This window comes from Lonchura striata, chromosome 2 (genome assembly GCF_050655825.1).
Source record: "Lonchura striata isolate lonStrDom1 chromosome 2, ASM5065582v1, whole genome shotgun sequence".
Taxonomy (NCBI): domain Eukaryota; kingdom Metazoa; phylum Chordata; class Aves; order Passeriformes; family Estrildidae; genus Lonchura; species Lonchura striata.
The window spans coordinates 48107381-48131870 of NC_140704.1; the positions used below are offsets into that span (position 1 = coordinate 48107381).

The 24490-nt window shown below is 38.7% G+C and overlaps 1 protein-coding gene across 2 annotated transcripts in view; it reads left to right on the plus strand.

Moving 5' to 3' along the window:
• TRANK1 (tetratricopeptide repeat and ankyrin repeat containing 1) overlaps positions 1-6664 on the plus strand; it is a 51670-nt gene extending 45006 nt beyond the window's left edge. For both annotated transcript variants that reach the window (XM_021553324.4, XM_077786598.2), the window contains exons 22-24: positions 102-3178; positions 4759-4860; positions 5803-6664. In XM_021553324.4, coding sequence (XP_021408999.3) covers positions 102-3178; positions 4759-4860; positions 5803-5915 — 3292 coding nt within the window. In that variant the 3' untranslated portion in view covers positions 5916-6664. The remainder of the gene's footprint in view (positions 1-101; positions 3179-4758; positions 4861-5802) is intronic.
• The last annotated feature ends 17826 nt before the right edge of the window (positions 6665-24490 follow it).

Below are 24490 nucleotides of genomic sequence, written 5' to 3' on the forward strand. Positions count from 1 at the left end.
GCTATTTGTTTAATGGTTTTGGTGGGGATTTTTTATTGCAGTGCTTTTTTTTGTCTAGATTTGTAATCTGTGGCAGTAAATTGACATATCTATTATTTCAGATATGAAGATATGTTGAATGCAAAAGGACAAATGTCTTCCAAACTCTCCTGTACAGCGAATCAGCTGTATTTGGAAGCAGCTGCAAAGTACCTGAGTATGAACAGGACTGAGGAAATGATGCAAGTCCTCTCAAAACTTGATATAGAGGATCAGCTTGAGTTTCTGAAGTCTCGTGGATGTTTGCACCAAACAGCAGACTTACTGAAAAGGAAGGATCGCCAGGAGGAGGCTGCAAAGTTAATGAAACAGCACGGGTTTGCTCTGGAAGCAGCCAACCTCACGGCTGTAAAAGAGTTTCGCGCATCGTGTTTGCTTGCTGAAGCACGTGCCAGGCTGAGTCATGGTTCAGAATTACACCCGGGGAATGTGGAGAGCATCCTAAGAGAAGCCCTTGAACTTTGTGAACAAACTGGGCAGAAGTCTGGCATTGCTGAGGCCGTGTTTTTGCAGGGAGTTCTGAAAGGAGACTTCATGAAGCTGAGGGATGCATACTGTCAGTTCCTGTCTCTGAACCATTCTGCTGGTGCAGTTGAAGCTCTCTTTGCATTATGTCGCTGCAGTGCTCCTAGCCAGAACATCCTCTTCATGGCAGCACGTGGCTTAATGGCTCTTCTGAGTCTTGTTAGGGGTCTGAAGAAAGCAGCCACCAATGCAGAGAAAGATATGGTGAAGTTATGCTTTGCTTATTTTGGAATTGTCCCAACAGGTGATAGTTGCCAGGTGTCTCAAAATGAAGCTGAACCGATTGTCAAGTTTTTGTTAGACAAGCAAAGTCTAAAAGATAGGAAGGCGAAAGGTGATTTTTCAGTAAGCACAGAGAAAGTAAAATCAGCTTTGAAGCATCACTTGTTAAGCAGGTTGTGCTTTATCACCCGTGAGTTACTGAGCAAGAAGTACCCTGATATTTGTATGAAGTTCATTGCTGGATTGAACTGTGAAGACAAAACCTGTGAGGGTTACCACAGGCCTTTGTTGCGTCATGAAGCAAAGACAATATTTCAGTGTAAAATGCATCTGGTGGCAATAAATGGACTGTTGTTGGAAGCCACATGCACTTTCCCTAAAGAGTTACTGAATCAGTGCAAAAGCTTTGAGGACATTTTGACTTCTGACAAATATGCATCATGTAAAGCCCTCTTAGGAATGTTTTTTCCTGATCATTTTCATTTGAGAGTACTGTCTGAGAACCCAAAGGCATGCAAAGAAATACTGCAATTCAGTAGCGTTATTTCCAAACCTTGTAGAGAGATGTTGAGGAAGTACATCATATATAAGTTTAATAATGAAAACATTACAGCCAGAAGAGAATCAACTGACTTGTGGCTAAGTGCCATGAAGGTCCTCATCTTATCTTCAGGATATCCTGAAGAATTTGAGAAACTTCTTCTTAAAGAAGAGGATAATTATAACAAAGAGCTGATGTTTGCTTTGGCAAAGGCAAAAAGTTCCGCAAGGAATAAAGGCCAGGAGGAAAAGACCAAAGGAATAGAGGGCAGACATGGTATGTTGCTACCTGACAAAAATGCTGAAAATGCAGGAAGAACACACTTGTGCTTCATTCGGCTTCTTGAAAATTCACTTGAGCAATTCTATGTTCATAAGAACCCGGAAAACTGCAGAAAATTTTTTTTCCGTTTCATGAATGTCCTGATCAAGAAATGCACAAGATACCTGATTCCAAGCATAGGAAATACGGTGATGTTGCTGGAATTTCAGTATATTCTGTGTTGTGCTGTCCTGATGCGTCTTGCCAAGAACATTACTATCTGCCTTCCAAAGAGTTACATTGCTCTCCTTCATTACTGGGAGTTTTTGTTCAGACGCAAGGACCATTACAAAGAACTTAAAGACACATTTTCTATTATACAGGAGTATAGACCTCAGGACACAAATGCAGCTGTATTCTATTTCAGATCTCATCTCTGCTATCTAGCAGAAGTCTTGTGTGGTGTTCATGGAATGTTTAATGTCCTCCTGGATGCATTTGGGGATCCTGACTGCATAACTTCAGGGGAGGCTGAGCGGACAGTAGTGCTGTGCTTAGTGATGTTACTGAACGCTGACCAGGTGCAGAGTTCTAAAGATAGATCTCTGTTACGCCACCTGTTTCCTGAAATCAAGGTAATGCTGGAATCAATGAGAAAAGACACTCCCTCTAAAGTACCTGAAAGATTGCTGAGGGTCGTAGAACAAGTGGGTGGTGCTACACATGTAAGAGAAGTTGCTGCAAGCCTGCAAGAGCTGCTGACAGTGCGAGATGAAGAGCACTTGGTTGACTGCCGCTGGAAGTGGCACACTGCCTACACTCAGGGGCATCCACCTATACGGGGCATCCAGTATGAACGCGTAAACCTTGACAGATTTATAACCTCTTTGGATGAAACACAATATGCTGATGAGCTGGAAGAGGAATTTGAAGAGGTTCATTGCTTAGAGGACCAAAAGGATCTCCTGGAAGTCATTGCACTCAGCAAGCAACAGAAGCAAGAGCAGAAAGCATCTGCTCGACGCCAGCTGAGCCGTGTGTTCCATTTAATTTCCCTATATGTGAAGTGGAAAAGGAAGGCCCGCTCCAGAGTTCATCCTGTTGCAATGAAAGAAGAAGAATTTTTATCAGAGATATTCAAAAGAGCAGATATTGACCAAACCCAGTGTGACCTCTGTGGAGTCAGATTCATCCAAAGCTCTGAGAACTATTTCAGCCGGTCGGAAAGCATGGAGGCAGACACTTCTGAACCTCTGACACCAACTGAGAGCAGTGGGGAAGAAAAGTTGCACGCAGAAGGAAATGCAATTTCTGTGGCCAGTGAGGCCTATATGGAGCACAGAAACACAGAAGAACACATGAATAACCATGCTGCCTACAGACATTATGCCGAGTTTTTCAGAAGAAACATAGATCCAATAATACATGGTGGACTGGAAGTAGTGGAGGCCATTACAGGAAGGGATTACACCCGAGACCATTTAGCATATAAAGAAGGTTCCAACTTACGCCAGAGGAAAATCAAAGAGAATATTAAAAAAATTTCAGATGCAGTAGAGGAAATCTATGAGAAAAAAGCCTGGGCTAGAGGTAGGACATTATCAGTTTTCTTTAAAAAAATTAATATGTAGTTTTTTGGCCAAACTGCTAGACCTGGCAAAGCTCCATTTGAAAATCTTTAAGTGGTCAAGAGAAAGGTGTTTCAGGTAGCTGAGGAAAAGAGAAACTGAGAGAGCTGGAAATATTGAAAATATATTCTAAACTCTTCCAACTTAATGAATTACATAGTAGAGGTAAAGTGAATAGTAGTGAATTTTTATAGATAGTAAAGTGAATTTTACATAGTCATGATGTTCATGGTCATGTTCATGTTCTCTGAACTTACACGGTTTTACACTACAGCAACTTTGCAGTTTTACTGACAGGTCATCTGTACTCATTTTGTTATTGTTTCTACTGTTTCCTATTTACTTCTGCTAGCCATAGTAATTGGATATGCAGGGGTAGCCTGGTAGGAGTATGTGGAGTTTTTGACTAAGGATATCTCTGATTATTCTGCCCTTGAACTGTTAATTTTGCTGGGGCTGCACAAAAGTGGATACTTAACCACAAATCTGTGGTGTGTCAGGTACTGAAAGGCAACATTGGTATTAAAAAGTTTAGTAAATTATGGTGCTTGAGATACATATTTTGATATTAGATTCCCCACCCCCCTCTTATATGCTTAAAGCATTATTCTATGCTGATTTTTGCAAGCCAAATTGAATTAGTGAATGAGTGGCCTAGAAGCAAAATTGTTTAGTATACTTGCTCTGGGAAAGTGACAATTTAAATCTTAACATTGTTACTGGCTTCACTGGTAGAAATCCACCAATCCTGTCAAGCTGTCATTTTGTCTTTGATGTCTGACAGTAGTGAAAAACTATAGTACTTGATATGTTCATCAGCTCTGATCAGTGAAATATGTTAAATTTGTAACTAAATGTTAGGTTCTGCTCTTCACGTGTAAGCATTATCTTTACTCCTAGTGGAAAGTTTTACATATGGATGAAGTCCATGAAATTTAGCTTATTGTTTACTTGACTTCCTGCTCATCCTGATAGTGATGAATAAGATGGATATAGTAGGCTAAATTAGGTAATAGTGTATTTCATTATGGCAATTGCTTGATGAATGTTACCATGTTATTCTACTCAGTGAAAATATATATAGAGAAATTATTTTTTTCTGAGACTACTTTTCCCTCTCTTTATAACAGGCTTTTTCAGGTTCTTAATGGTGCAGTTCAGGAAAGACTGCACTATTTTAGGTTCATGTTTGACTTTGATTTGTGTAATTTCAGAGAGATAATGAGACTCAGGAACTTTATAACCCAAAAATAAAGTAGAATGTTTTCAGGATTCAGATGTAACTCAAAAGGGGCAGCACAAGGATGTAGAACTTCTGATAGTGCTAGTAATGTTGATTAGAATGGGGAGTAATACATATACTGTCTTCAGCCACATGAGTGAATTATCCCCCACATGAGATCATTGGTGACCATGATCTCTGAGCCCAAAACATCGTCGTGTGACACGGCTCTGTGTAACTTCAGTTTGTGCTTGATTTTTAGCTGCTTTCCATTTCTCAGCTAAATGTTCTCACAGAATGTTAACTGTGCTCCATTTCAGCTGAAGAAGTAATAACCAGACACACCAAAAAATTGTTTGAAACCATTGATGACGCTCGTAAGTGGCTGAAGCAAATGGACTCTCACAGGAGAACAGAAGAAGGTATGTTTTAGAATTGCACACCTTTCTGTGCCCACTACTGCTCAATGGTAGTCCCTAAGCATCACTTCAGTCTCCCACTCAGCAGCATTGAGGGTATTCACTGGCCTTTGAGAGGCATTCCCACAGGGGCAATCTGGAAAACATGAGTAACCAGGCTTTCCCTCAGTGACTCTTCAAAACAGAGCAGCTGGGTGCAGGGTGGCCAGAGTGGAGCAAGACTCCCTTGCCTTCAGTGGATCCCAGCCTGATAAAGCAGGCTTGTATTTGGTTCTTTTATTTTCACTTCCATTTCTCTCAAAAGTAGCATACATTGATGCAGTCTATCGCATCACAGATCTCTGAAGTCAAGTTCAAGTCTTAATTCTGCCTCCCTGAATGTTCATATTTAAACATAAATTTAGGCGGTGGGTTTGCAACAGTTGGCAGTGATGAAGTGATTAGACTTACAAAATGGGTATTCCTGCTCAGTGAACCGTGATATGTAAAGCATTAAACTAGCTCAATTTTAGAAAAATTGGTTGTGATAAAGCCTTGGGTTGCCTCTTCCTATTCCAGCAGATACAGTTAATAGGAGAGAGTGTGCTCTTGTAGTCTCAAAAGGAACCTTATCGTCTGTCTTGGAAGTCAGCAAGGAAATGAATTGTCTGCTGAAACTGAATCTTGAGACAGACTTCTTAGAAAAGTCAAAGGAAATAACAATAGAAACAGATTTGCAGTGTGAAAATTAATTACTGGTGAAGTAAGTGGCTTAGCAGTCACTGATTTGTTGCAGAGCTCTTAAGCACATTGTCATATTAAACTAAATATTTCTTAAACATGATTATGCACATACGAAGGTATATTGCTAACATATAAAATAGCAGTGACATAGGTTGACATGCTGTTAAGAGAAAAAATTGTTGGGGTTTTCCATTCTGCATTAATTTATTGTTTTTAATATAGGCTTGGTGCATCATAAAGACATGGAAAATGAAGTGGAAGATGAAATTATGGCTTTTAAAGAACTTGTCCCTAAAAAACTCTCAAGGAAAAAAGGAAGACATGGGAAACTGTAATTTGAAAAATTATGCCAGATGGCTATTTTATCCTCTTAACAATCTAGGTTTAGAATGAAAAAAAATTAAAAAAAATAAAGGGATGGGATCATAAATCAGAAGAGTCTGAAGAAAAAAGAGTAACTTATACTGTGTTTTATTTTGGGTTTTTTTAATTGCTTGTAGTGTGTCAGAATAATTACCTATGTTATGATAATGTAATTGTTAAAATCTATGACTGGACCAATCTACTTTCAAACCTGTGTGATAGGGTAAGAGTAACAAAAGCCAAAGAAGCAAGTAGAAAAAAATATTAATGTTCTGATTTATCTCAGGGGTGTTTTTCCACTCAGTCTTTTTTTTTTTCTTCTTCCTTGCATCATCATTCTTCTGAGCTGGAATCCTCAGAAAAATAGATTGATAGTTTCTCTGATTTTAAGAATCTTGGTATGTTTAGAACTTTTTTGAGTCTTCAGGTGAGATATTCACAGTATCCCTCTTTTCTATTTTTATAGACAAGAAATCTCTAAACACATTCATATTTCTGACAGTTTATATTCTGATTAGATAGGTATGAAAGCTAGGGGTTGTCTTTTATTTGATAAAGTTTTGATATAAACTTATACCTGTACCTATTGAAAAAATGGATAATCCTAATTTTGAAGAATGTTACATTTTAAATGCTTTGTAAGATTTAATTATAAGGGGGGTTTTGATACATTTTTGTAATATATAATGTTTTTATAAAACCTGTACAATTTTTAAAATCACTTGATCTTGTCTTGTTTTTTGAATGCTTTCTGAAAGCTGTATATGCCTGCATGAGTGAGATTTGTAAATTGGGTTCAGAGTGTCACTTTGTTCTGATGGAATCTCAGGATACTGTAGTGTCCTGGCTTTGGCTGGGATAGAGTTAATTTTTCTTCTTCATAGGTGGTACAGTGCTGTGTATTTGAATTTAGGATGAGAATAATGTTGCCAGCACACTGATGTTTTGGTTGTTGCTGAGCAGTGCTTACTGTAGGTCAAGGACGTTTCAGTTTCTGATGCTCTCCTAGAGAGCAGGTGCACAGGAAGCTGAGAGGCAGCATGGCTAGGACAGCTGATCCCAGCTGGCCAAAGGGACATTCCTTAGCCTAAAACATCTTCCCAGCACAGAAACTGGGTGGAGGGGGACAGGAGGGGCTGACACTGCTGGGTAGGGACTGAGCATCGGTCAGGGGAGTAAGCATTTGTGTTGTGCATCACTGTTTTTCTTGGGTCTTATTCCACCCTCTCTTTTTAATTTCTTTTTTCATTGAAATTATTGCTATTATTATTGTAATTATTACTGCATTTGACTTAGTTTCAGTTATTTAACTGTTCTTATCTCAACCCACAGGTTTTACCTTTTCTTCTAATTCTCCCCATCCCACAGGGAAGGTTGGAAGGTGAATGAGCAGCTGTGTGGTAATTAGTTGCTGGCTGGGGTTAAACCACAACATGTAGTCTCCTTTAGTAACCTTTTTAATTAAAACACTTGTGTGTTAAACATAATTAGAATATTATTTAGTTGTTGAAATATTTTGCCTTTAAAAGGGTTTGTCTTTGTATACATAATAAATTGCTTCAATAATTACCTTAAAAAAAAAACCAACTTAATCCCTTATTATTATGCTCAGTGTTGTGGAAATGGGGCATTTTACATGGGTAAAAAATTAAATGCTGCTGTAGAATGGAGCTATGTGGGTAGCATTAATAATTTTCTATTGCATTTTAGAAGTCTCTTTCCAGGTGTTTCTTCTTAAAGAAGTCTTATTAATTAAGCCAGGATTTAGAAGATCGTTTAGAAACATACACTGATGAAATGTAATGCAAGTCACTTGCACTGTATAGAAGTCAAGAATTAAGAAAGCTGGATCATTAATGTAAATTATTTATCTTTGTTTTCTGTAATGATGGGTATTTTGCAGAAACTTTCCTGATTAGTTTCCCAGCTTCAGTATTTACATTTGTGGCAGTAAACACTACCTAAACTTTTTAAGGACAGTTTCAATTTCAAAATCCTTGCTGGCCACATTTTAAAGATAGAATTACTATATTTTTCTTTCTCTTTATGAAACAAACCAACTTAAACATTATTGCAAAATACCAAGCAAAGGGGAAACAAAGAAAAAGAAATAACATCAGAAGTTCCCAAGAACATAATCTCAAGGACCTGTTATTCTTGATGTGGTTCTGTGCAACCCACTGGTTTTTTTGACTTTGAATCAGCACTCCCAGATGGAACGTATTTCAATAACATATGAAATACTGACTGCTAGACAAAAATAATGGCAATTCAAATTTCAGAGCTTACAGTTTCAGCGATAGATTAGGTCAAGATTTCAGTAACGTTCAAGCAGAGATGGGAAATCTACTTGGATCTCTGGATCAAAGCTTTAAGGGCTTTTTCCCCTATGCTGGTCTCCATAAATAAGCATGAATATTCCTTTTCCATGGCAGTCTCTTCAGATAATAGTGATCTCAGTGCATTAATCCTATTTACATATTACATTAGCAAAATGAGTTTGTCCAAATATACCCTTGGGTTGTGGGATTTTTTTTTGTTCTGTGTTTTTGCCTTATTTTTTAAAAAATCTTTCTCACCTCTGGTGGAAGCCCCAGTGTTCTGGCACCAGCTAGTGCCTATGACTCAAAGGGCTTAAGATCCACGACAGGTGCCTTGGTATGTGTGAGATGCATATTGCACTGAAACCTTGGAACTAAGCAGTGGATGCAGGCTGTCGAGCTAATCCACCCACTTCTGCCTGTCTAAGCCATGTTGAAAAGAATTTTGAAAAGGCTTCAAAAGCTCAGAAACTGGTGACTTAAAATCTCTCCCTGGTGATACAAAAATTACACCTAAATGAAAAAGAACAAAGTATTTGCTGCAGTTGGAAGATGGGTGTGTGGTCCTAAACATGACAAGTCTCCAAATTTCAGACTCTCAAAGAAAAAAATCTCTTGCTTCCTTGAACCTCATATTGATACAAAGAACTGTGTGGTAAATGATGTGTACTTTTCACCTCTTCCCTTTCTTTTTCTTTAAAACATTTTTTATTACACTGCCCACAGTTTTATTTCAAAACACTTGCCTAAAAGTCAGCTGTTACAAACTCTGACTCAGCAAATAATTTAAACACTTGCCATTTTTTAAGCATTTGCTGTCATTCCTAAAGGGAAGCCGTTTACCCCTGCACTTCTGAAAACATAGGAAGAAAGAAATTGTCTTGTTCCTGTAAATAAATCAAAATGTTTTCCTGCCAGAAACCCCCGTGACAATATTTGCTGAAATACAATTATAAAGCACCCTTCCTTGCATGAAAGGGACCACAGCTGTTGCTACTGAGATTCACCCTTTTTTGTTGGAGCATTTAGAAAGTTAAATTCAGAAAAGAAGAGTTAAAAAAAAATATAACCAGCAATAACAAAAGTGGTAACAAAAATGTGATAGACAGGGACACACTACTGTATCTGACTCTATCACTTTGGATGTCTCTGAAATGGTTATTGTTGATCAACACAGGAAGGGTGTAGACCTGCTAGAATGAGTCCAGAGGAGTGACATGAAGATGATGGGAGGGCTGGAGCATCTCCCATGTGAAAACAAGCATGAGAGAGTTGGGGTTGTTCAGCATGGAGAAGGCTGCGGAGACCCCTTAGAGTATCTTCTGCTACATAAAGGTGTCTTACAAGAGAACTGGAGAGGGACTTTTACAAGGACATGTATAGGACAAGGGGGAAATGCTTTTAACTGGGAGAGAGTAGGTTTAGATTAGAGATTAAGAAGAAATTCTTTGCTGTGAAGGTGATAAGGCACTGGAACAGGTTGCCCAGAGAAACTGTAGATGCTCCATCCCTGGCAGTGTTCCAGGCGAGGTTGGATGGGGCTGTGAGCAAGCTCGTCTAGTGTAAGGTGTCCCTGTCTATGGCAGTGGGGTTGGAACTACATGATCACTGAGGTCACTTCCAATCCAAACTAATTCAGTTTTCATTAAAACCTTCACATCTACACTTCCACAGCAAGACCCAGAGACACCTTGGTGTTAGTTTTCTGGCATGTCTTTTTGTTAGCTTGTAACTCAGAAATGTATTAGCAAAGTACCAGGCAACAGCCCTGCTCTATATCTTGGTGTGGTGGATGGCAGAAATTTTGAGTGTCTTCCCTAACACTCTCTCTAAGAGCTGGTGTGGTGGAGAATGGAAGAGTTTGCATACTTTCTTTTGTAATTTTCATAACTACATTTGTACACCAGGGTTTCTGACTGTACACATACTTGGCATTGGTGTGAAATACTTAAAGAGCCAGATCCTAAACACCTGAGTAGTTGAATTGTTGGATTAATAACCATGACAAATAAGTATTCTGAGAATTAGCACATTTATTTCAGTTTTCTGACATGGACTTCTGTAACTGTTTTCAGCCTGTCATCTGAGCATGGTATATGCTTGTGCACAGGTAGTGTGTGTGCATACTCTTTGCTGTATTCATCCTGCCTTGTTGCAAGAAGATGGATTGGAAGTGTCTTGGAAGCCTGTATGATCATTCTGTGCTGCTTGATCTATGGAAATAGTTTCAATTTCTTTGGAAAGAGATTGGTAGAAGATTCTTACCTTCCTACAGCTCATCTTCTGCTTATGCCACACAGATTTTCATGGTTTAAAAGTGTATAGTTGCTAGTGATTTAAATAATGGTCATATCTAGACATTTAGAAGTTACTTTCAACGGTCTTCTGATTAACTGGTTTCTAAACTGTCCAGTGCTGAAACTTTGGCAAACAATTGACAGAATTAGGTTGCCTCTTCAACATTCTGCAAATGTCAAAATTCTCAAATAAATAATAGTGATACCCTAAAATAGTTTTCATTAGGTCTTGTGGAAGTAAATCCTTGCAATTCTCTTCTGTGAAGGGGTGAGTAGATATTCACTGAAGCTACATTACATGAGTCTAGTGCTATATATCTCTCTGTACTATTCATTGTAGAATTAGCTGATCTTGTACTACATTAATAGTAGTTATGGACAGGCTCTGCAAATCTAGAAGAGCCCTTGAACACAGAGGAGCTTGACAGGATGCTGAAGCAGAATAATTTAGATGCCTAATTTCTATGGAGAAAGTTGGTTACGTCATGGTTACAGAGCAAAAGAGCTGAAAGGTGCTGGTGATATAAAATGGTGTTTCAGATGTCAGAAGATGTGCAGAAAGGAAATTGCTGAATACAGGTGAGTTACAGACCCTCGGTATCACTGGAGCTTTGACTGGGGAAGTCTGGGTGAAGGAGTGTCTGAAGTGTGGAGCATGGAAACCTTCAGGCATCTCCCTGTCAAAAGAATAGATCAGAGTTCTTCACTTTGGCCAGGAGACAGAAAATTTTGCTTGGAGGAATATGTGATGATGGATGCTTATGTAACAGCTAAGTGGCTGGAATACTTCTCTAGGCTGCTGAGACGGCCAGGTTTCAAACTCGGGCCTCCCAGGAGGGTGCTCTGAGCCATCGGATGCCAAATTGCCTAGAAAACGTTCACTGCAGCTGCTGCTGAAGGTGCCTAATTCAGGATATTTTGGAGCCAGGGAGAGGGTGGAAGTGGAACCCATTCAGGAAGGGATTAGGTGCATTTGAGTTGCAGGTGCCAACACAGCAGTCCTACATGTGAAAGAGATCCACCAGATCTTGGAAGGAGACCTGCACTTCCAGTACTGGTGGTGCTTGATTTCCAGGGCAGGGTTGAGTACACTTTCTTTGATAAATGTCTCCTGAATTGTGCAGTGAAACAGTTTCAGTAGGAGAGGTGGATTACCAGCAGCCCCCCAGCCAGGGTCATCACTGTTAAGTGACAGGTGGATGTGGAACTAAGTCTGGATCTTCTGTTCCCTGGGAGAACACTCTGGTTCAGGAGCTAGTCAATGGTAACTGTTTTATGAAGATGCCCCTGGTATGCAAGAACCTTAGGAAGTGCTTTACTGAACTGAAGTAGATGATGAGAAAGAGCTACCTATTTTCTGGATCATGGTTGGGCTTGGGGGGTAGGTGACATGCTGAGCTACTGTGTTTGTCAAAATATGGCAGTTCTGGACATATAACAGAGGTACAGGGTCAAAGCAAGTGTAGTGCAGACCAGTATCTTGGGTTTGATACAGGCCAGTTGCTAATGCCACACATTTTCTTCTGAAGCCCTTTGCCCTGTCAGTCTGCTGCTGTGCAGGGTCATGGTCAAACTGACATTACCTTCAAGGTAAGGAATGCTGCCTCATTCCTATACTGATGGCTATCCCATGGTGATGAGGCTACTCAAGCTACTCAAGCCCTTGAATCCCTTAAATGCAGATACTAACATTTATCACATAAATCCATCAGTTTTGGAATTGGGAGATCTTAGGGCAACTGGTGCTTTTCAATCTTGTATGATAACCTTTCACTAGAGTAAGTTAGCAGTGCTATTGAATGTATTTGAACCATGATTATTGGGCAGATATAAAGCACTTAAATACCTAGTTTTAACAAATAATGCAGAACCATGTTCTCCACAGTTGCTAGATAAAACATGGTCAAGTTTCTGTAAAAGATGTACTCTAACTTGAGTAGTTAACAAGGAACTTTTGACTAGAGACCTGTATAAAGAACAGAAAAATCAAGCTAAAATAAATAAGTGCCAAAAACCAGTTTCCAAGTTGTTCTGCTTGTCTGTAAATAACATGCTTGGATAACTTATTTTTTCTTGACCCTATCACTTTGAATATCTCTGCTGTTCAAATCAGTGTTACTCAGACAAGATTAAACACCAGCTAATTGGAAGGAATTTCCTGAAGTTACATTCACATTTTGTCACCATTCTTTACTTTTGATGGAGGAGTCTGATGTTTAAAAAAGGAATAAACTTGTAGTACAATGAACTGTACCTGTGAGCTGGGGTATTTATAGCTCTATGCAGCAGTCTGGTTGCAGGGGCGAAGAAAAGTCTTTGGTTGTTGTGTGGAGTATGTTTTGCATTATGAGTTAATATTAAGTTAGTGGTTTTTTACTGATCAGTGAATATCGATATGGAGAGGGGATTTTTTTTTCCTATTTCCACCACCTACCTAAAGACATGAGTCCTTCTTTATGGCCTCGCCTTGTCCACTTTTTGTTGTCTAGTTCATAAATTGCTAATTCCATCTGTTTTTTGCTGGAGGATCCTTTCTGTGTTCTTGTGGCTTGTGAATAGGCAAGAAAAACATGCTGAACTTCCCCCTTTAGGACCTAGTTTAGCCAATCCCCTTTGTCTGGCAGGAACCATAACTCTTTTGAGCAGGTGTCAGGATTGACTGAATCTTGTCCAAGGCTGGGATCATCACTTGGGACTAGTCACCATTCCCCAAATGGTGCATTTTCTACTAGGTGTAATGAGTTTTTAATAGGAACTATAATCATCTAGTAATTTAGCCTGGGCCTCTACCTGGAAACTGTGATGCATCTGCTTGTCTGAAGCCTTTTGATTGAAATTACTAGAGCACAATCTGAAGAAGTTGTGTCCTTATGGAAAAAAGGAAACAGTCTTTACAGGTTCAAAGTTGTGGTATGGACCTCCATCCCCATATTCCTTCTAAATAAATTGAGGTGAGACAGAAGAGAAAATGCCATGTCTTGTCTGATGCTTATCTTCCACATGTCCCAAAATATGGTTCTTTAACCCAGCATGTACAAGGTCATTCCACATACACAGTTGAGTTATTTATATATGGTTCTGCACAAAAACGGGTGCTGGGTGGCAAATACACAAAGCCATCACGAAGGCTGTCAAAACTTCTCACTATAAATTTTAGCAAGCAAAGGCTTTAAGGTTCACTTGCTTCAAGTTACACAGTTCTCTTATTAATTAGTATTCTGTCTTCTGTTGGTTGAGTCCCTCACTTCTTATGCTGATTAGTCCACGTGCTCAGTTTTTCTCTTCAGTCGGTGGGTTTCTTGAGTCAGTGGTCAAGAGCTCCCCCTACCAGAATTACCTTGTCCCACTCAAAGCTGATTTCAGCAAAGTTGATTGAGTTGGCTTGTTAGTTTTTTCCTTATAATGGGAGTTTTTTCAACTGTCCTTGTGGCCTGTAAATTCTGTATTCTTTGTGTCTACTATAGTAGTACATCATTCTTCCCTATGTCTGAGAGCACTGAAATCTTCAAGCCCTAAATCTTAACAAAGCAATTCCACCAAAAAGTAACTTGCCTTTCTAATGCCTGGACATCATAGCCACCCCCATTTTGTAACTCGTTCTGCAAAGATTACTAAAAAAATTACCTGAAAATGTGGAATAAAATTATCTGTTTACTTAGTTTATTGATAGATAGACCACTATAGGTACTTGGGGGAGAGTTCCTTTAACCATGAAAACTGACAAAAGTCACAAACTATACAAACCTTTCTCTTTATGAAAGCCACAGTATCCCGAGTAAGAATGAATTTGGGAGGTTTTGAAGTTAAGAGGTTTCACCTCAGTGATAAATAAGACAATTTTGTCTAATTTATCTTGTATTTTCTCTTTCAGCAGCATCTCAAGTCCAGACCTTGACATCTGGACTAAAATACTGTCTGAAAAAAGGTTTCGCCATTCTGCTTAATTACATAGTGGACAATTGTGTATTCCATGAGCACAAACTTCCCCCCACTCCTGATACTGCCAGATCCACAATTTAGAATTGTTGCACAGTTGTGGGCTTAAAACCATAGGATTGCATTTTGTGTTTATTGAAATTTGATGTTTTCCTATATACCTTTATTTCCTTAGTCTTTTCTGTCTTCAGCCAAACCTAGTTTTCCTCCCTATCCAGGAATACTTGACTTACTGCTTTCTTTAAAAGAAACAGAAAATCTGAAGTGAGCACTTCTTCCAGGAGCTAGGTATTAAAGATAAATACAAATTTGCCATAAGACTCAGGATTAAACCTCAAAATTTGGAAATAATGGGACATAAGACTGAATTATGCCCCATGCCACATGTTTGTGACAGGGAAAAGAGGAAGAAAAATAGTCTTTACTGTCGGATATCCTCTGTTTCTTTCCATTCCTAATAGGTAGGGTGGAGGTGATCAGCAGTGAACACCATGTGGGATTCTACAGCAGCTTTTTAGTCATCGCCTAATAAAATGGGCTGTAGAAGCCTCTTCTTACACAGGGGATTAGCTAAGAAGCAATGTCATATTTCAAAATGAAGCACTTGGGCAGTGGGTGTGTGTGGAGGAGAGAGTAGGATCATGCTGTAAAAAGTGCTCACATTTTTAGCCAGACAGCAGTTCTGCAGCAAATAAAATCTCTCTCTCCAACAGATGGAGGAGAAGTGAGTGGGAGGGAAGTTTGGAAGCGCACTTTGTCATTTCTGTTCGCTCACTGCTTCGTCTGCAAGGGAGAGTGCATGAAATACCAGTTGATAAAAGGGTGGATTAAAAAGTGTAGCAGCATCAAGGAGGTAAAGGCAACTCTCCATGGAGCAACTTCCATCTGGGACTGTCAAAATGCTTTATAAACACTGGACCACTGAGCTTTGTCATATCCCAGTGTTGTACAGGTATCGATCATTCCTATTTAGAGATGAAGAAATTCAGGAATAGAGAGTGCTGACAAGATTTAAGTGCAGAAGAATATTGGTTTGTAGGGCTGGACTTCATGCTACTGTCATCTCCAGTGCAGGACCTCACTGGATTAGCATGGACAATTCTGCCTGACCCAGCCTCCCCCTGGAATACACTGCCATTTGCTTTCCATGATCAGGCTCAATTTACCTGTCATTTTCATTAGAACTGATGACTTTAAAACTCTCCTGGAAAGCAAATGTTCTCATCTGAAAATGGCAGGGAGAGAATCACGAAGCAAGAGTATCTGTACTGTTTCCACCTGCAAAATTTTATTCCTCCCTCAACGTTTGTTTTAGGGAGGGGGGAGGGGTAGTGAAAAATAATCTCTGATAATTTGTTGCAATATAAATTAATTAGCTTTCCACATTTCCTTAAAAAGGGCTTCTGTTATAAAACAAGGTCAAAACTGTGGTTACATGAAGATATATGTATTTGGGTGAAATGTTTAAACATGAGCTCAGAGAGAGCTGTAGGTTCTGCTGCCCCTGCACTGGAAGGAACTTCATTTGTACCCAGGATAAATGCTTCCAAACACATCTTGATCTTATTTATACTTAGGGAAAAGTGGAGTAAACCTAGTAAAAATCTGATTACTTTCATTGCATAAAGAGAAAACAAGCAAAACCAGACTCAGATTTTTCAGGTGCAAGGGCAGTCAGGTCTCAATGTACAAGCTGAGGTGTACTTTCTGAACTACTCTGATTTTCTGACCTGTTCATCTAGTCAGAAATCAAAACAGGGATGTTCTCTTGCCAGTTGAACTGGGTGTTGATACTATTGAATAGAAGGCTGCAGGACAATGAGCCTCTTGTTTGCTTTCTCAGGTTCTAGGAAGTGTGTATTGCTGTGGCTGGGAGAGTGTGTCTCTGTACATTAGAGAATTTCCTAAGCTGATGTTCTCAAACTGCTGGTTTTCAGCCTTTGTGAGGTGATTCTGCCTGTGTTGCACAAGGGCCTGGTGTTCTAGCTGATTGATTAGGTAACCAAAATGTGGATTCATCCCCTGCGTTCATGCTTTTGAACTGTGGTATTTCAGATCAATTAATCCTGGTTGTTCCTGCTTTGCTAAACCAAAGTAACAAAATACATTCTGCCAATGTCTGATATTCATCATCTGACTATATTTGTAATTGCAAACTATTTATATCTTCAATGCTGACTCATAAAGCAAGGTATTTCACTGAGGCTGAAAGGGAAATGACCCTGCATCTTTTCCAGCTTATTTGTCATTTCATTTTTTTGTCCTGCTTTGGGGATGTCTGTCCTACTTTCTGTCACACATATTAGCCTTGGCTGATTGATATGACAAGGTAAAGATCCTTGAGCAAAACCAGCCTTATAGACATTGATAGAGAATTATTTTGCTTCATGTATCAGAAAAATATCTTAAGCAGAATGAAAGAGCGTTAACTGACCCAGTCCCAGACTAAGTTATGAGTAGGTTAACAAAGAAACTAAAATGTGAGTTTGCTGGTTTATTTTTCTGCCTTGGTATGAAAAGACAGAATAAAACAACAGTGGCTTCAAAAACAGGCATGCAACTGGGCCCTCTGTCATGAATATTTTCTGCTAAAATGTGTTTACTGCTTATGTCCTGAATATTGCCATGAAAATGTATATTGCAGATTAGAGTTATTTACAAAATCCTTGTAAATCATGCTGGGGACAATGTATGTATTTGCTGTCAGTCACAGGAGTCCAGTCAGTGTAATAGGTGAAATCACCTCCCGTGATTTGGTGTGTAGGATTTGCTGAAGGAATAAATTATATGCTTTTTTTCTGCATGAAAAGCTTAATACAATACAAGGACCATTAGAACTTGACAAGTTGATTTGGTACTGAAACCTGGCTTGAAGAGAATTTACAACCTAATGACAAACCTTGAAGGGGAGGAGTCAACCCCCTCTGATTCTAGATGTCTTGAAGGACATATGACTACATAAAAGTCCTTATTCAAATAGTTTAAACTTCAAAATATAATTCAATAAATGTGTTGTTATTATTCATAGTATTCAATGTAATTATATTTATTTTCTTAAAGTAATCAAATTTTTACATATTATATGATTGATATTTCCCTCCAAATTAGCTTTACCCAAATCATGAATAGAAAGGAATTCCCTTTGAAACAAAAAGTATTATCTGCCTTTTTCTAATACAATACAGTCTAACAATTATGTTACCTAATTGTCCTCAGGTGACTTTATGATGCTTGTATCCCAAAACAGTAATCTGTTCCATTTATGCTGGATATTAAGCTTTGCACCAGTTTAAGACAGGTTCTGAGAGCAAAATGAGGGAAAGAATTGTGGAATGTGTTATCATAAATTGCACTTGCTCCCCCGCATCCTGCTCCTGGACTTTGTTGTCTGTAGCATGGATGGACAGCGGGACAGAGCTTTCTTTCCTTTGCTTTTTCGTTAGTTTTTTTTCAGCTAGCTGAGGCAGTGAAGTTCCCCGGACTGTGGCTTTCCTTTTTCTTGGAACTGATTTGCCCTGCTTTAGACTGAAAATCCAAAAAACACCAGGACCTCACACCTGTAGCCCATGGGGCCCGGGATGCAGCATTTTCCAGCACAGGAGAGACTGGTAAGAGACTGAGCAAGCCTGAATTTGCCATTTCTTCAGAACAGCAAGAGGTTTTATTGTTTAATATATATATATATATATATTTTTTTTTTAATGCTTGTGAATACTTTGCTTGTTAAATAATCAGGTTTTTCTTCTACTTTTTCTCAAAGGAGATTTTTGTCTCACAAACTGGGTGGGGGAGGGGCTACTTGAATTTGCTTTCTAGAGGGACCCCTTCAGAAATTTCCTTCCTAAATTTGCCCTAAATCAGAACACTAATATACTTTCTTCTAGTTACCAAAGAAAAGGCATCAAATTTAGTAAAAACGCCTCACTTACTTGCAGAATAGCTTGCCTTAATAATTGCTAAAAGTGAGAAACAATCCTCAGAAAAATAACTAAGTATAACCAATGTGAGATAAGAATAAAACCACATTTTAAATCAGGATGTGTTCTTTGCTGAACTAAATCAGGTTAAATTTAGCTTTTCCAGCCTTACCCATATGTTACCTTTCTCTTTGAGCTCTTGTAGGATTTCTGTACATTTGATGATCGCTGCATTTGTGAGGTTTTTTTTTAATTTTAGGTTTTCTTTTTGGTATAAATTAAGTAATGAACAATTAATAGATGACCTCAAATGATGTGCAGATCTCAAATGTGCATCTTTCTTTTCTGTTTAGTGAAAGCACATTAAGGCAAATATATTCAGTGAATATGTTAGGCACTTAAATGCCTGGTGCTTGGCTCCACAATGAAATCCAAAGTCTTCTGTCCAGAAATGTATACAATTCATTTAGAGAATAAATCTCTTCAGGATGCAATCCAGTGCAGCCATTACACTTATTTTATGAGAACAGCTAAAATATATAGCTGCCTCAAGCTAGGCATGTGGAAATAATGGAGAGGAGAATCAATCTCTGCCTGAGGGTGCTCTGGTGTCTACATGGGATCCATCTCCCTGAGACACTTCCTAGAGGTCCATCTTGAAGACAACAGCAAAATGGTGGGAGTATTTGTAGACAAAATGGTAGCACAGAGAGCCTTTTCTCAGAACATTCAGACCATCTGCCACTCTGAGATCACAGCACAAAGCCAAAGTGGATGCAAGGTTCTCTCTTAAGCCTGGTCCTTTCATGTAAACAGTCATTAAGAGACTGAGAAAGTCAGGGGGTTCAGAGACCGAGCTCTTGTTGCCCAGTGCTGGGGTGGTAAAGCCTGATCACCTCTCTGTGGTTATGAATTCTGCACTAAACACCTTCTGGATAAAACAAAGGTGCTGACAGAACTTAGACGTGGCTGAGGCGGGGGGAGATGCCTAAGAGTGTGATTTTGGTTTGGCAACCTTGTCTTATTTCTGTGACTTCCAGCTCTTTCTTAAATCTAGTCCTTGGTCACTCCTCTGAGCATTTAGAAATAAAAGAACCGGCTCCTCTTTGTTTCTCAGCACATGAATACTAATTGTTTCCCTTTGGATTTATGCCATGTCATCTAATATTCAGTGAATAAACAAAGCTGCAAGTCATGTGCAATCATCCCCAACCTACTGGAGTTATTAACAGCACCCACTCATGGACTTTTTAACAGAGATTCAGCTTTCCTTTAAATTCTCTCTTGGAAAAGTGGCCATAAAACATCCTAGGCTCACACAGACTCTATTCTGAAAGAATTCTTATTGAAAACTTTCAATATTTACCACAGCATGATTCTAAATTGTCCTCCTTTGGAGTGCTTGCTGAACATTCAAAACTAACAAGCTGATAATATTGCCTCCAGAAATTTTCTGTGCCCTTGCAATGTAGTTGCTTGTATAACTGTAATGCAGATATGGGATCAAAACCTTAATTTTTTGTTCTAAATTAAATTAATTCACATAGCTGACTTAAAACCCCACAAATTTAAAATATAAAGCAAGAATTTGTTGACATTGTGCTGCTCTTTCCTTTATCAGCTCACTAGGGAGGTAATTTTTTGCTACAATCTTGATTTTCAAGTGTAGTTCACACTCACCACAGGACATGAAGCACTGAATAAAAAGAAATAATGGGTGTAACTTCCTTAAATCTTCCTGTTGAAAGGGCAGGGGAACTGCCAGTCTGCACTCTTCTCAAAACTTAATATTAAATATGGTTCTGCACAGACTGATTTCAGTTCCTCATCTCCACTTCTTAGGAATTTGTCACACATTGGACAGTATTGATGTATAACCAATGTATGCATTGGCACATGTATAATCTATGTATGTAGATCTGTATTTAAAAACACATGAAACTCCAGATATTCTCAACCAGTTACTTGAAGCAGGTGAAATTTATACATGGAATACCCGTTTTCTCTTTAAAGACTAGAGTCTCTGCATTTGTCCCTAAAATGAGGAAAATTATCCATAAAAGATTCTCTTCTGCATGGTTTAAGCAGACAGACTAGGAGTTTTTACATCTTTAGTTAAGACTGACTCTCTGTTTTGTTCATATTTGATGGAAAATTTAGTAGATAATTCTAATTACTCAGATACAAAGATGGAATATTGATCTACATCTGCAGTTTCACACAACTGTCTCATGTATGCCACATTTCAGCACCAGCTTCTTGTAGGGGAAATGCATCCTTGGAGTGTGTTTCACCATCCTTCAGCACAGGCATGGGAGGATAAAGCCTGGCTAACAACTCTGATCAACTTTTCATTGTAAACTTCACTCCTTTCTCTACAAAACCTGTAAGACAGATGCTCTATTTGTATCTTGTTAAGTAAATAAAAGACATAGCTGGTGAGATGTAGGATTTCTCATTCACATTAGCTGGCACATACTATCCACAAGGCTTTATTGGTGATGTGAAGTTGCCTGGGTAGCAGAATATTGTCCCCAGGCTGAGAGCAAGTCCAACACTGCAGGCCTGTTTCTAATAAACATAGAGGGATTAGAAAGTGATTGCTTGCTTTGAACTGCTTCACTTCTGCTTCCTTACTTGAGAGAGATTTATGGAACATTTAAGGGAGGGAAAACATATTTGCAGGAGACAATTTAGAAGTGAACTTTACTTTTTGGGGACTTTACATGTTGTTTTAGACAAAGTAATACTTAACTAGATGAAGTGATGCAAACAACAGGTGCTCACTGCATTGCTGTGCCTTTGCTTGAAGCGAAGTGGCACATGGGCTTTTGGGAAGTGAGCTGCTGTGGATCTGTGATGGCTTTAGAGACACTGAATTTTCTCAGATGGAAATTGCAACCTGTTTTTCTTTTCTCACCTTTTCACCATTAAAATGTCAAGTCTAATTTTCCTTGGTTTAGACAGAGAGTGTCAGGAACACTGGAAAATAAGAAAGGTATAAATTAAAGGTTGTAGCCATCTGTAACCATAACAATAAATATCATTGTCTGTAGAGTGCTTCATCTATGTCTGCTGCCTGAGAAGATTGAAAAAGCATTCATGTCAATGCACTATTCCTCATTATTCTGCATGTACAGAAGAATTTAATCCCTTTTAGCAGGAGGAAAATTGTCTAGTCTCAGGTCTTTGGGTTCAAAGCAGTTTAAAATCTTGGCATAGCTGTTTAGGAATGAAATTTGAGCAGAGGTCTGGTAGAAAGATGGTTTTCATCTCTTGCAAAATGGCTAATTTAACATTATAACAGGTCATTTCTGCAGTGTGCACCGACATGAACTGTTTCAGTTTGAATCACCTGTCAAAGCAGGACATCAAAAATAGCATTAGGTAGAGCAGTAGAGAATGGGCTGGAACCACAAATCTGTGTCAGGGAAGGAGGGACAGAAAATTTTAACAGAACATCTTATGCCAAGTTCTGTTCCAACAAATGTCTCTTAGATAAGGGCAGCTCTGATCTGCCTGATCTGGGAGGTGGAATGAAAGATTGTGCCCACACCATTTGATGTGTGAACTCATTGTGTGTCTGGAACGTGGCAGAGGAAAGGCTATACTAGGCAGAGTCCTCTTATCTGATTAAGCATGGTTTTGGATGCCCCTCAAATATTTTTTCACTGACCACATTGTGAGAAGAGGGACAAAACCAGAAAAAATTATCTTTCTGCCATGTGCCTGTGTGCTAAAGCACCATATCCATCAAAAATCCTAATAACATATTTAACTGCCTGTTCTTGTCTTTTATATCTTTCTCCTTTACTTGGGTATGAGTATACTGGCAGCTACATAGAAGCACTTTTAGTACTTTTGCTTTCTCTGGTGTTCATTAAAGCCAATGGAAAACCACACACTTTCTCATGAATTTTCACCTTGTCCAGTTATGTGTATCTCTTGCGTTCTTGTTTTGAAGGCTAAGTCAAGAAAGCAGTGAAATTATGCATAAAGAGCTCAAAACCTTATACATCATGTATTTCATCATATTGGCCTAGGAAGCAAAGAAAGTGCTATAAAAAAGAGGTGACAAGGCTTTTAAGATGCTTTTCTGATGAGTCAAAATTAATGTTGTGTGTTCATTTTACTGTGTTGTCCTAAGATTGACAGTGTGTCTATGGTTCCTATGCAAAAGCCAGTGAGATTTAAGTGAGTTTTTCTGTCATTGGGGAGAGTAATTAATCCTGGTTTCCTATGAATTGTCCTTTGCCTCCAGTCTGTTATCTCTTCCCTTAAGCTTTCCTCGAATTTGAATAATGTCCACTATGTGCTGTTGATGCAGCAGCTGTCAATGGTATCCCAAAAAATCAGGGCCAGGGCTAATGTGCTGCTTACACATGGATGCTTACACATGTTCTACTGCCAGTTGGTTGTCAACAGTTGCATATGTGAAAAGCAGCTACATCCTAGTTGCTTTGCTCTTGTGAGGGAAAATAATTTGGCTCCCTGTGTGCTAGCCAGCTTAAAGTTTTCACAAAATTTGTACAAGGCAGTTATATTTCAAATGTCTAGTCTCTTGTCAATTTCGGTAGAAATTAGTCAGTGCTGTCAAAATTATTGGGCAAAGAGAGGGAAAGAGACAAATGAGAAATTGAAGAGAAAACCACAGCCTCAAAATTCTTTCTTTCGTGGGAATTCAGGCCTGAGACAGTTAATGCCAGTATGGTATATTTGATGCTTCTTTAACCGGTAATGCTGGTATTTTCAAGATACTCTTTCTCAGTCAGGAGGGCCAAGCATTTTTTTATGGTAATGCAAATTCTCATAGAACTGTAGCTGAGGTTTCAAAAAAAAAAAAAAAAAAAAGTCAGATTGTGATATTAATGAAATATAAAAAATAACCAGAACAACTTCTCCTGTTTTGGTTGTCCGGCTGATTTCATATCTTGTTCATCAAAGTCCAGAATAAATAATTCTAACTGGGGCTCCCAAAAGTTATGGCACCAGTGGCACCAGTTGTCCTAAACATGCAGAGAAGGAACAGCTGGTGACTGTTTTTACACACAATCTTCCTCTAAATATTAGAGGATGCTTTGCAATATGATATTTTTATTTATACCTCAGTAATACCAAGATGTCCTCGCTGAAAGTGGAGCCTGAAGGTATAATTTTTTGGATCTACAATGCTATGGGAGACAGTCTTGTCCTCAGTTTTCCCCTATCTCTTTCCTCCAAAATATCACAGCTAATTAGGAAGAGGAAAGGTAGGCGCCATGAAATGAGGTGCCTTGTGCCAGGCTCCAGAGCAGATCATGTGCGTGCTGAGAATAGAGCTCAGTCTCCTGCTGCCCAATGGAAATCTCTTCCCTGGATTCCCCGGCTGCATCTCAAGGCCCTGAGTAAAGCGTTGCATTTCTAATATGGTGTCACAAAACTCAAAAGTTTTAATGAAACATTATAAAAATTTCATAAATATAGACAATTCTTCAAAACACTTGAAATACCCTGGGTACAGCTGAGATGTATTCATTCACTTTAATGCAAGGTTGTTAAAATCTTTATTGAGACAAGGTATTTGGGAAACTAATTTGTTTTCAAGGATTCTGCCTCATTGCATGCTTTTCAGATGCTCATGATTTGACATTCAGTTATGACTTCTCATGAAAATTACATTCCTAATAAATACATTTGTGTTTACATTGTCATTAGCATAAATGTCTGAACACTCCATGCATTTACCATGCACAGGCTTGTCTTGTCTCTTGGCCTTGTCAAAATGACAAGTTTTTTTCCCCAACACATTCTGTTCTTTAATATACTTTTCTGTTTTGTAGAATGTTTCTTTCTTTGTTACTGACTTGGATCACAAATGGTCTTCATTTCCATATTCCTCTAAACTAACTAGCTAAATACAGGTTCCTGTGGATGTGAAAGGGGTTATGACTCATACAAACAAAAATATGTTAACTTTTTGTGCATGCTGTAATCTATTAGAAACATTCTTATACCATGTGGCTTAACCTTGTACTTTCTTACTATTGTAACTGACAATCATCAATTAATTGAAGTGTAAATTTGGACCCAGCTCATC